At 34.8% G+C, this 14549-nt stretch overlaps 1 protein-coding gene across 1 annotated transcript in view; it reads left to right on the top strand.

Moving 5' to 3' along the window:
* The window catches only part of LOC138332364 (LIM/homeobox protein Lhx1-like), a 46703-nt gene extending 32760 nt beyond the window's left edge, over positions 1 to 13943 (top strand). The window contains exons 4-6 of the mRNA XM_069280444.1: positions 3596 to 3773; positions 8410 to 8562; positions 12211 to 13943. Coding sequence (XP_069136545.1) covers positions 3596 to 3773; positions 8410 to 8562; positions 12211 to 12392 — 513 coding nt within the window. The 3' untranslated portion in view covers positions 12393 to 13943. The remainder of the gene's footprint in view (positions 1 to 3595; positions 3774 to 8409; positions 8563 to 12210) is intronic.
* Positions 13944 to 14549: the final 606 nt, after the last annotated feature.

Genomic DNA, 14549 nt, shown 5'->3' with positions numbered 1-14549 from the left:
AAAGTGTATTAAGATTATGCAAAATTAATTAAAAAGAAAAGGATTTCAGATTGTATGAAAAATGGAATGTTTAAAATGGTTAAGATAGTAAAGATAATTAAACAGTTTGAGTCATCTGTATCAGTCAGTGCCCTCACTCCACGGCGTACCACAGAAACAAGTAAAACTGTGGTAGTTACATATATAGACCGTCTATTGCCAGTGTTTTCTTTACCTCCATTCAGTATCGGTACTTCACAGGAACCACAAACAAAAATATCCTAATGTCTTCAGCGAACTTTATTTACCACTAACACCTGTGGATTCAGGAAAGCGTGACCAAGTCCAGGACGTACCTGTTGGCGAATCTTGGTCGGAACCTGTACGATAAATCCCTGTATAAACAAAACAAAGATCAAAGTCGATTAAGGTATTTGTGAGGTTTTATTGCTTCAATCGCTCTGTCTTACCTGTTGAGTCCACAATGATTGTATAATCTCGGGAATAACAGTACTGGTTGGAACACTAGATCGCTTACACTAGGTTCTATTGCTGTCAATCCCGGGTATTCGGCAGGGCTGTGTGAAAACCACAACAATGCTTTGTATCGAGAATGTCCACCCTGGGCTGTTTTCATGACTTGTATATACGAATTTTATTTCGTATTCTATGACCACGCAGTCCACCTGCCCTAAAGCGAAAGTAAACTATCCATAACAATTATTTTGTGTTTTCTTTTCCAACTTAATCTCATTTGATCTCAGCACGACTCCAGACCTGGCAGAGCTCACATTTACGGGCGAGAGACTTGGACAAAACCTATGTGGCTACCATGAATGGCTGAAACTGGCCAATGATCGTTGTCATTGTTTGAGCTATTGATGCTCATGAGATAACGGCTGTCAAGTTAGGTTCGAATCGGACGAACTAAATCTGCCGAGACCGCGGATAATGGTCAGCTAAGTAGTCCCCCGTAGGGAGGAAATTGTCGACCCCAGATTTCTCAGAGGGGTGTAATTGACCTCTCTGAAAGTGATTACTGTTTAGTTTATACATTGTTAAACATTGTTGTACTTTGTATAAATGTGTCGTATAGAGTGAGAACCCTATCACTTTCTATTAATTTGTCAACTGATGAAATGACACAACGGTATGGCCATTTTAATTGACACCTGCCTGTAACCCAGGAGGCTCACACCTCATCCTAAACCAAGTATCAAACTGACACACTCTTTCTTACCAACCATAGCATTGAACTTGACATCACATTAAGTTTCTAATTTATTAGATTTTAGCCTTGATGTTCTGATTTAGATGCTCAATCAAGACAAATATTGCGGCGCGAGCTAAGATTCCAGTCATATCATGTGACAAAGAACCACTTCATATTTAATAAAAACAAATACACAATAAAATTATTTGCTGATTATGTGACCTTGCAATCAGGAAAATGTCAAACATTATTATGATTTAAATATCGAGACGTCTCTGACACATCAGTAAAACACGGATATCAGTTAATGCTGGTAACGACAAGGCAAATAGTTCCTGGTAATTATGCAATAATGACTAATAATTGCTCAATTATCTTTACTAATGATGTTGTCAAATATAGTATGTACTTTTACTCAAATGACTTAATATATTTCATCTAAATGAAAAACAATTAATAAAAGAGCAATAAACCAAAAAATTAGGACTACTAATGTTCCCTTGAAGAATGATGATACAATAGCAGAGTACGTTTTATGAGTACAAGTGTCGTGTGATGTTAGCTATTTGAATTCTTCTTTAGAGTTTCTTCCAGCAAGACAAGAGTCGATCCACAGCCGTCACCAAATAATGAAGGCAAGCAGCAGAAGCAATTACTGTCACCTGACACAACGTTAGCACACATATACATACATTTATGCAAACCTCTTTGTTGACGGGGCCTGTCGACTTTGACAACTTGACAGGCATCGCGTAGAGACGCCCATGCTAATTTGATTCATGATAAAATCTCTTGGAACATTTTCCTCTTGTAAATTCTGGAGAAGGACCAGAAATGCCTACCTATATATTTTAGACCTGTTGCCACTCAAGCATACGTTGGTCGTCCTTGTCTTTATGCACGTGCACTAGAACGTAAGGACGTCTTGTCACCCGTTCCACTTCAATCGCGCATGCGTCTACGTGTCATCGTCGATTGGCTGTCTCTGTTAACATATGTACTTTTGAAGCATACAATATGTAAAATCATAATTACACTTTTTGTAACTTAAAAGTACACCTGACGTTGAAACCAATTTAGAATGAATCCATCATCGTTGGTTTTAACATTGGTCACATCTACATTAGAACTGTAGGAAAACGATTTGCCCACAGCCATGCTTCTCCTTTCATAGGACACATTTCAGGTGTATTTTACCGATTTTAATAATACGTAGCCATTATAGCGCTAATGCCAATTTACCTACAGCCAACTCTAGGCTTATCAGTCGACGTTTGAGATTTTTTTTCCAGGATTTGATCAAAGTGCAATGCATTAAGTCTGAAATATGACTTGTAGGGTTTGAAGCGTTAATGAGGCTTGTGGGATGGTTGATTTGCCTGGGTAGTGTTTTCAAGATATTTTTTTCAAAATTTCAAATGGAACGATATTTGATTTTTTAATCTATTTACACGAGCTGGGTTTGGCCTTAATTTGTTTCAGCGAGATGAATTAAATATCATTAGCACAATATAGATATGCGCCCTACTTTTTCCTGACTTTATAAGAGGACCTGTATCAAACGTTTAGTAATATTTAATGCGTTGATGATATCATTTTCATAAACGTGTTTTACAAATGCTGTATTAATTGTATTCTCTCATTAAGGATTGCCCAAGCTGATTATCCTTGTTTATTTTGAATCAATAAATTAGTTGTTATAGGAGCATATTTATATAGAATTTGTCTTCGTTGTATGTAATTGATTGCAGTTAAACTTGCATAAAGTTTTATGGCATTTTCGAACAATCAATAATGCAATAAAAAGGACGAAACTTTATTTATTTAAACATATGTAAAATATAATATTTATTAATATTTGTAATTGTTTGAAAATTTATTCATATAACCTTGCTCCCATTACGATTACTGTAGCAGCAGTTTACAGCGCGTGCTTGTTGACATCAGCACTATTGCGTTACTTATAATTAAACGATCGCATTAATGAACTATGAAACAGTAATTGGCAGTTATTTAGAGGATATCACATACACGAGGGGATAATTTGTCTAGGTAGTAATACATCAACAGCTACACAAGGACTGTGGTATCGTCTGTCTCCATCTAATACTAATTTTACTCACTACGTAATGAACAATTACATCTTCTACATGCGGATATTGGATAATTTTAAGACCATTAATTGAGTGCTGACAAATGAAACCGCTGTAACACTGTGTTTTATTATGTATATACTGTAAGGTTGCGCAGATTGAACGTTCGTAGATTTTAGATTCTATTCACCAATGTCTACGTTGAATTGTCTCGGCATTTTTATTTCAGAATATTGATAGGAGATTAATATATTAATAAAGTCTAAAATATCTATTGTAATAAATACAGTTTTCCTTTGTCAATTTCCAGGTATGGTTTCAGAATAGAAGGTCAAAAGAACGAAGAATGAAACAGTTAAGTGCTCTTGGTGCCAGACGCCATTTTTTCCGGAACCCACGTCGAATGCGCGCGCTCCGGACGGGAATGTCACCGAGTGAACTGGATGAGACGGAAATGATGGGAGGTCCTGGATTCGGATATTTTTCAGGTAGATATTGACATTGACACTATTAAAACGATATACACCACATTAAATCTATGTTACACGTTTAATTACATTGATTTTTCGACTTTTTGTATGTCTGTGGCCACTTCAATAAAGATACATTTGTATCTTACTATTTCTCTCATTCGACCGGTCAGTTAAACTAAACAGATTTACGACTTTGTTCTCCTACCATGTTTTTTTTCTCAATCTTATCTAATATATTCATATCTAGGGTTCGTCGCCTAGTCTTGCTGCCAGCACTATAGCAAGTTCGCCCGTCAATATCAACCCATGATTCGCGTGACCACACTGTTCTAACATTATTTTAAACATTCAGATCACTATCAACGTTCTTTGATATGATTCATTAGGTTCAGATGCTGGGACTTTAAGTTTACCTGTAATACACACGTAGCCTGATGATTCCTCAGTCATTATTGATACAATAAGTCAGTGCACATGTATATTTCTATATAGACTTTGGGACCTTTAGTGTTTAGTTGTCTCACATTCCTTTCCACAGCTACACGCATCAACAGATAGCAATGTTACAAATAGTTATCGGTAATTCCGCGTTCATGGCAAGACACAGAAGCAACAGAATGAGAGTTTAATGATATTATCGCATATGAGACTAAATGATTTAAATTAAATGACAGGTTTAATCAGTATACTACTCTTCTAGCTATACAGATATATTCCTGCTGTTAAAAGCGTAGCCGGATACAAAATTTCTCTACATAAAATTTTTTCTCCTGTTATATTTGTCACACGGCCGAGTTCCGCCTAGGCCACTTAGGACCACGACCAGCGGGGATCCCATGGATGCGAGACGTGAAAAGGAAGACAATGCCGAGTTTTAAAAAGAGATGAATAATTTCGGATTCCATCGAGTCTAGAAGAAAACATTTTGTGCCTGTTTTAACGATTTTATATCACGTATTCCCTATCTCATTGGGCTCAGCCAGGACCCTGCAGTAGCAAGGATTACGAGGGATTAGTTTGCCTATGAATTTTAATGTCCCTAATCCTGCCCTGGCAGATTTCTCTGGTCCCAGGGGTATGGCATCTCTAGCGTCTGTATACGGGGATTTGTGCGTCTAATGTTGCATTCATCCCCTCTTCCCTGCAGACTTCGCTCGTCCCCCTATTCATATTATCGGTTGTCGCCCCTGATTCCGTATTCATTCCACGTGCCCTTGGCCTTTCTGTGACGTCAGTTTGTAATCCTGACATGTTCTGTTTGTAGGTTCATCAGATCTGCCATTTGTTTTGCTTGATATTTTTATCTTCTGCTATCACAGCCTGCTCTTACGATCGTGGTTTGTTTCTAGAATTATAAAGTCAATACTTCATTTTGTAGTCATTGCATGTCCTCTCAGCATTCGTTTCTGCATATATTTGTATTTCATTATGTTTCGATTGCTTGTAAATGCTTCTATTTCAAAAAATGTTTCCTGTTAAACTGTTTAATTTTTTAGGATACCTTTTTTGTTTAAGCACCATTCAAACCATGGAGTGATATGCTTATTTTTGTGTTTTGTAAAGTTAATTTTGGTGATGAAACCATTTATTCACCGGGAACTGAGAAACATTTAGTTTTTTGTTGGCCTTGTACATAACATGAAATAACTTCTTTTAAGAACACATGGTACAGTGCTTTACACGATGATTCGGCCTTTGCCGTCTTTAATGACATCGCCAATGTCGTCCTGAAGCAGAAAGCTTTTGGAAGCATGAAGCGTCCTCTAGTTTATGACACAACTCAATGCTAGGGTCATGAATCCTTTATAGCATTCTGATTAGATAACTATCAGTTTGAAAAAATAACGCGACATAATCGCTTTGAACAAAACACACAGAGAAAATAAAGCACGCACATGCATGTTCCCAAAGCCCTCATCAAACTCGCCGATAGTCAAGTACCCGGATTATACCATTGTGGATTCGCTTTAAAGATTCATGCGCCATTGGACCGTTAAACGTAAATAGTCGTCACCGCACGTGACGCTTGTTTTTATGACGTACTTAAATAGGTGTATTGTAAAACGTTTTACACGACTGACAATAAATGATTAGCATACCAGCTATTTTATTGATTTATCTGTTGGAGAATATAAAAGACTTTGTTTTTGTATATTAAATGAAAAGTTAATTGTTGTTTTCATTTTATCTATTGTTCCTTGACTGTTAGAATAAACATATTTACTTCTTGGACTCAATGTCATTTGACTATCTACTCCGCTCTTCTATCTGTTTTCATTTTCATGACTTTCTGCCATTCAATATAATCAAGCAGTTATAATATTTCCTATGGTAAAACAAGAAAACATACATGTTAATCTTATCAATTGATCGAATTAAAATACATAAAAGATATATTTTTCTCTATATATATTTAGGTTTTAGGTATTGGTTTAAGTAATATGAATATAAAATGAAACACGTTATTGAACGTTATTCATACATACTAACCATCATATATTTTGCTCCGGATTAAAGGCCCAATTCAGAATGCAATATCCGTCTTACATTATGACATATTCATTTGACTGTAATTTGCGCTAGATAACTCAGAAAGTTGGAGACTGATACAACGGTGTACATCCTTCAATAATGCAATATATGGGTGAATACTTGAATGTATCGCGCTTGTCATACCAAGTGTACAGAGAAACGTGTGTATTTTCTGTATTCCATAACCCAGTATGCATTGACCTTTAGCCCTGACAGAGTGTATTACTTTTCACGGGCATGCTTATTTTTACCACCTGTGGACACGTAACCGGAGATCGAACCTTTCATTTTTTTAAACTCTTAAAATTTATCTTCATTCGCTGTTGGAAACCTAATACCCTTAAACAATCGAATCGTATGTAGACGGAAGCACAACTGGCTCATCTGAGAGCGTATAAAAGAATGCCAAACTTTCGTGTCCGGATCCTTCCTGCTCGGGTCCGATCCGGTTTGTATACACTCCTTGTATACGGACAGACAGTGATAAATGACACGTGGTGGCCGTACCCACAAGTAAAACTCGACTCCTCTCCTCACTGCCAACAACAGGTGCTGACAGACTCGAACAGGTTGTCAATTTTATAACCGTCTAGTCTTACCGTGAAGACCATGCTGAGGGAGGTTATATGTATAAAAAAATCATATCCCAAGCGACATATCAGATATAGCGAAGACCAAAATTAAATACATTATGTGTGATTAAAGATGTCACTGTAAGAAACCTGACCACGACATTAACGAATAATGATAGGAAAAAAACTATGCTTAAAAATGAATTTTAGTGATTTTTTTTTCTTTATCATTCTAACAGTTTTAGCACGGGAGATTTTCTATAGAATCTCGGAATGACATTTTCAGTAAGACCAATGACAAATGATGTAGACATGTGAAATAACTTTTATAACATAGCTTTTTGGATTTCTAAATAGAAACAAACAAGCATTTACAATGAAATGTAACATCGTGTCAATTTCACCTGGTGTATGTCTTCATCAACAGAATATTTAAAGCGTAACATATAGCATTCTTAATGTTCCCTGGAGCAAACAACATGCACATTTTTCGCTAGTAAAGTCAGATCTGGGTTGATATTGAAGTGGATTATGTTTAATTTAGGAAAGATTCAGCGCTTAAAAGCGTGCGTTGTCTTATGATTGAATAGATCAAACAATACGCAAAACTTACTAGACCTATAGAACCATTAGTAGAAACCTCTGACTTTTGCTATTTGACAGTCTATTGTTATCTACAGATATATGTAATGAAATGGACATCGGCTCCCGTACTTTTGTACTTCGACTAGAGCACGTCTGAACAGAATAACCATTTTGACACATCTCAATCACCAGGACCAACCAAGCATCCATTATGACCAGCAATCGTTCGTCCTGGTTTCATCTGATATACGTTGTTTGTAGTCATGCATGTTTAACCCCCCTTCCCTTTCCAGCCCTCGACAGCCGTCATCATATTTATATATAGACACAGATCGTCACCAGCCCGACAACCGTGATAAGATAGGGCGGGGCCGATGAGAGATTAACCTTCCGGAAGTTATCGCGCCCGCATCACTGCTTTGCCGTTCCTTTGAATATCACTCCGCGATGATGGAAAATTATGATAACATAACCATAATCGCGTTGATCTAACACTTCTATAATCATGTATCAAAGCGAAACAAAAATGGCAAGTTATTGTTAGATGGGTTCAGTGCAAAACTGTGATAACTGAATATAATAGGGAAAATCGAATATAAAAAAATCGTCACTGGATCGAGTGAAAGTTAATTTTGAACAGCAAATATTGTTATGTATGAATAGTGAGGATGAGTGGAAAATGAGATACACTTGACGAAAGCGATTAAAGGGAAATATATATATATATAAACGATGTAAGAAATTTAAAAGATTATATTACGTCTGTCTATATATTACTTGATTGAAGCTATACATTCTCCCTGATTGAAACTCTCACTTTATATTGGATTTTGTTTCTGATATTATTTTTTTGTCTATATTTAAATTGTTTGATTTAAATTATTTATATGCGTTCATATTGTTTAATTGTCTGACGATGGTCAAATAAAACTTTATATGCAATCCCTTTTACATTTTTGCAGATAACGGACAGGATTTTTACGCCGGTTACCAAGGTTACGGAGACTTTTTCCCCGGTCAAGGTGAACCAGGCGGTCCTGGTAACCTTAACTTCCTGCCACCCTCGTCACGTGGTACTCCGCCTCTTAACCTGGAACAGCCTTTACATCATAATGGTTAGTACATAGCTTTCAAAACCTCTCAGGTGAAATGTATGGTAGCGAAAAACAAGTTTTGATAGGAGTTTATAAAGATGCACTGAAACTAATAGTGATTTGAGAGATTTGTGGAAATTACTGATTTTTTTCTGCAGTGAGTGCATGTGTTTTGATAGGGGTATTGTGTTAATTTCAGCGTGCGTTTAATTGGTTTCCGAATATTGAGATGAATAGACATATTTTTTATGAATATCACGAAACATCAAAACATCATAATAACTAAAATAATTATATTATGAATGGGTGTGTATTCTGTCCAGTTAAGATGATTGCACGCAGTGTAACTATTTGATTTTTTCTGATTGTTCAAAGGAAAGATTGAGTTCTAAAATAAGACGCCATTATATCCTAAATTGTTAGTTTTCAACATTTAAAAAATACTAGGAATAAGAAAATGTTCTTATAGATATAGCTTATAGCTCTGATATGTTATCGAATGATGTCATTTCTAATAAAATAGACACCAATTAATGATTTTAGTGTAAATAAACGACATGATAAATAATTAAAAAAAATTAGTATGGCACGCTTGCCAGATATACAGTAAAATAGAACTAGTATGCTTCACTTGTTTAATGTTGAGTACCAGCCGATAGGCGACCACATTATTGCGGATACCGTTATTGTCGATGAAAAACGCCGCCTGGCATTGCCATCGTCCACACCAAAACACTTTCATTAATTGTAAGGTTATATATAATTCTACATCAGTAGCTTTTTTTCTTGGTTTTGAATCGTCCAGTAATTCTTGTGCTGAATGAAAGACTTTGGTAACAATGTCAAACGTAGTGTTTTACATTATTTGTAAATCCTGCTGATTGTGATTTTTACAAAAACGTTTGATATGCAGTATTGATAATGCACAAGCGATGAAAATAACCTAACCTTCCCTAACAGTATAAGATATAGTGTAAATTCACTGAACCGTGAACTGAAACTTCTTTGTAGTTACTCATTTGATATAGTGTTGTTTTATTGATGGCCTATTCCGGACCACTGCTCATATTGTTAATATGTTTCAATCATTCATCAGCAGAAACGATGTTTACTAATAAAATGACCGTATTTTGTCACGATTTGTTAGACAGAAAACAAAACAATGTGACCTGGGAATTAGCCAGTTTTTAATTCCATGTGAGGGAGCGTTAATGATAACAACGTCGTTCATACTTCCGTGAACTTCACTAAATGGGCGCAGTTGGCCGTGACAAAAGCACGTGTAGTTATAACTAGTTAATTATGAGTGTGTGATTAATTATTACTGATTTGCCACAATAAAGCATATGTTTTTTCTGTCCTTTTTATCCCCTATTAGTTATTTTCCCCAAAGTACAAACAGGCGAACCCCTACAGTAAGTGATGCCGAGTTATATCGATACGGAGGTTAAACATCTACACGTTTCCATACAATTTGCCATCAAATGAATCGACCTTTAATATAACCAAATGCCTAGTAAGAATATTATATTGTTAATCATCATAAGTATATGTGAAACGGGATGTTTGATAGGAAAGCTATCAGAAGTAAAAGAAAAACACTTTTTTAGATTATTGGATAACATATAAATTAAACGAGCATTTTTTACGTTAGTTACGTATAAAAATGTGTATATTGAAAGGAACATAAACTAAATACTACATTGTATGACATTTAATTTTTTTACCTTAAAACGCCATATATTTTATTGATCACTGAAATATCTGACAATGACTATTACCATGGAAGACCTGACAATTTAAGATCAGAAACATATACATAATATATGGTTCTGCCAAAATATACCAAAAGACATAATAACAATTAGCTTAGATTTGGATACTTGTATTCATAATCAGTGTTATTTGTGTACTTTAGTAGCCATTTTAAAGTATAAAGACTCGTATAGAGGTACAAAGATATTCTATACGAGAAACAGGTAGTCACTTAAAATTAAAATGCCTAACGAAGCGTAGAATTATATGCTGTTTCCCGAAAACATTGAAAAAACGTCGTTTAATTTACATTCGTGTGTGATTCGCCAACGACCTGTTTATTTAAGCTAAATTAGGAAATTTGATTTCGGTGCTCGCGTTTGGCTGTCGTCTGCTCAGAAAGATTCTGTGGGCTGGTCTGTTTTGTATGATAAGAGAGAAGCTTATTGATCGGGAAACATTATTTTCTCCCGAGGTTTGTCCTATTTCCTTTTACAACTATCACGAGATCTTACAGAATCTCGTTAAATTCTCCAGTTATAGGGCGACTGAAGCCCGATCGCGTCTTTGAAATTGGAATTGAGGCCAAAGAAGGGAATTTAGGGATTAAATATATGCAAGTTTAAAACAATATCCGAATCTAAAATGATAAACAAATTCTTCATATTTTCGATGTGCAGTCTGTAAAAAAGTTTTACACAATCTTACCCATTAAATATTACATTTTTAAAACTAAATCTAGGCAATGTTAAGTTATAACTCCAGGAACGATTTTGTTAAAATTAAAATAAATATAACATTATAACTATAAGTAAAATCTACTACATGCATATTTAATATTGTGTTCAATAAATTAAAACATATTTTAAAATAATGCATGTAAACTTTATGAAGTATGAAAAATAATACATACAAGTTATTTTCTTTTTTATATTTACATCTTGTATGTTTATAAAGCATGTTTAAAACAGGGTTGGATCCATAGTATAGCACATTTTAATAATTACGAAGTAGCAATACGTAAACATTAGAAATATTTATTTGATTTCCATGCTTTATGTGGATCTACGTATAACGACCCAGTGTCGTTCACCCTATTCGATTGGTCGATATCTTAGTGTATGATGTAGTGTTAGCAGATGTGTAACATTAATTCACTCGAACCTAAGAGGCGACACGTGGTCCATTGTACCCGGTTATTTATGCACGTGAAATAGTGTTGACGGCCGATAAATGAAGCGAGGAAGTATCGGACACATTACTGTAGTTCATAAAAAGAGGAAGGGAAATATGTTCACGTATACGGAGATGTTACACTCGCATTGTCCCGTGTTTGTGTATGAAATTTGAATCTGACACAAATCAATAAAAGTTTCCGGTATGTCAGACAAATACATGTTTGCTTACTACAAGCTGAATTTAAATGAACACACCTCAAAGTAAAATCTTGATATATTCTATAAATGGTTTATAAACGATTTAAATTAAAAATTATTTTAGTATTGATATTCTCATTTTGTACACTAAGTTATTAATATTAATTCAATTAATTTGAACGTAAGAATCATTGCTTTCGTTGACTTGTTCTATTTTTAATTTACTGTTTTCTTTTGTTGAATATTTTTTCTGTGTTTGTGTGGAAGTGTGTGTAAATGTGACACAAGAAATATACGAGTAGGGTCATATATTTTCAATGGTCTCGCATAAATATGAAATGATAAAACATCGTATCGATTGTAGCTTGCAAGTTATGGTTTTCTAAAGCTTTTGTTATTTTGATCATATTTATTAATATCGTTAAGCAGCTATTTTAATCAGTTCTTATTCATGCGGTATTTTAAACAATATCTTTGTCGTTCCAATTCATTCTTACTTGTGAGTAATTATTTTAATCTCATCATTTTGCCGTTTCAGGAAATATGGTTCCAGATAGTCAGTTTATGCCAAATGACATGATGCCGGCATCAGGATCTCCGGATTCGCTGGTACTTCACAGTCACGAAAGCCCATTCGGACCCGGGGGCCCACCAAGGTCCCTAGCTAACTCCTTTACCTCACTGTCTCATCCCCCACAGGAAATGGCGGAAGCATGGTGATGACGTCACATCCGTTTTGATAAATATATATACGTAAACATTTTTTACCTTTAACCAACGTCATTCCAAGATTGACAATGTGTGTGTACAGTGATTGTTACAAACATTTATTTATAAAAAAAAACACAATCTGTGTGACAGGCTCATTATTTTCTTATAGACAAGATAAAGCTATCGTAGTTTTCAGGAACAAATCTCCGTCGTCGAGTAGGAGGATTATTTCTACGTTTGTGTCTCAATAACGGTCTACCACTGGAAGGGCAGCTAATGTGCATTTTGGAGCTCTTCAGTAGTATTTGCATATCAAGGAAATCCTTCCTTCATTGATCTGTGAACACCTTTAGAATGGGTCAGTCATACATGAATACTGTTCACGGACTAGCTTCTCACTAGTGGCCGGACTCTTTATGGAGACAATGACTTTATAATTGTCTTATTGAATAAGAAGCAAGTATATTGACAAGAGACATTGTGTTCCTACTAGTTATTTATTCTGTTCATGAAGACACACACAGTGGTATAACTGTAACCTTATCACATGAATACATGTGTATTTTGTTAAATTACGTGATGAACGTCACAAATTTATGATAAATGAGAAATTATTATATATACATTTAGAGTTATACTTTTGGAAACGAATAAATCGTTTCCTTTTGTAAATCCTATTTATTTATCGTTAAGTTGAGATATCGTAGAGAGCAGGTGTTGTTGTGATGATGTTGTATGTCCGTCTGTCAGCACTGTTGTATGTTTTGTATATATATACAAATTTCCCTGGTAACAGCTACCTTGGTTACAGGAGTCCAAAAGTCCCAATCACATAGTGCAATGTTTTTTTGTCCTTGTAAACCCTATGTTTCACATTTTAGTGTTTCACATTTTGATCTTTTCACATTAAAGTAAGACTGTGTTTGCAAATGAAATGAAGTTATTTGATCACCCCATTCCATCACTCCATTACAAACTGGATTACCACCGTTCCACTCCGAATGATTATGCCTTTCTTAATTAGTTGAGTTTGGTCACGTGATACTCATTAATACGAAATGCTGAAAAATGTCAGTGATTTTGATAGTTTTCCAAACAATAGAAAAGTTCTTACTTATGCTGCTTTATCTTAAAAGGAATAACCGAATGATCAGTTGTAAATTCGTTTTTTTATTAAAGTATTGACATGAAATTAAGTGAATTTCCTGATTAAAGATGAAAATATGACAATAATTTCCCTTTTTTAAACTTTCTTTAAACTTTAGTATTATTCTTTCGTATACTAAATTTTAGTTACTAGCCTGGGCACCACTTGTTTGTTACACTTATACAACATGTACAATGTATATTAAAGCAGGAAGTTCAACGTAGGTATGGGTACGTTTCATCAGCAAAAAACTGTAAGGTTTGAATTAACTCTTGTTAATTTTCTTTTGAATACAACTTTAAATACAATAGAAGAGTTCATTTTCAGTGGTGACTATCATGTATTTCATTACTTTTCATTGAATCCTGCTCTTGATGTAGTTATCGATGAATAAAAAATCTATCCAATGTAAAGCATTGTATGAGTTTTGTTTTGTTTGTTCCCGTTGACAGCTGTCTATATACTGATACATATGTATCCCTGATTTACGTTTGATATCTAGCCTTTCACGTGACGTTTGAGTGACAATGTTATCATTATGAAACAATAGATAATATCGAACAATGACAGTTTGATGTTAAAACAGAAAAGGGTATCTGCATTTTATGGTTAACAGAAAAATATCAACGACATTGAAATAATTTTGTGTTACAGATTTTCCTGTTATCAAACTTGAATTATCAGTTATTATACCTACATGTCACGGCGTGGACATCACATCTAAAGAATGACAATACATTTGTGTGGTACTAATGGTTACATACAAGGTAACGAAATACTCCAGTGTCCTGATTACTGTAAAATGAGAGCATACATTTACCGGAGCATCAGGTGAATGACGTCATAAACAGTGGATTCCCGACCTAATAATTAAACAATCGACAGCACGAGAGCAACATATCAACATGGGTCCAAAATGAGAAACAAATAAGGTATATAATCGTTCGACGCCAATGAATTTAAGTACTAAAACCGCTTTATTTTTGCTTATACAATATTTAATGTCTATGGGTTTTTTT

Source organism: Argopecten irradians, chromosome 9, assembly GCF_041381155.1.
Source record: "Argopecten irradians isolate NY chromosome 9, Ai_NY, whole genome shotgun sequence".
NCBI classification, from domain to species: domain Eukaryota; kingdom Metazoa; phylum Mollusca; class Bivalvia; order Pectinida; family Pectinidae; genus Argopecten; species Argopecten irradians.
This window is presented reverse-complemented; position numbering and strand designations above follow the sequence as displayed.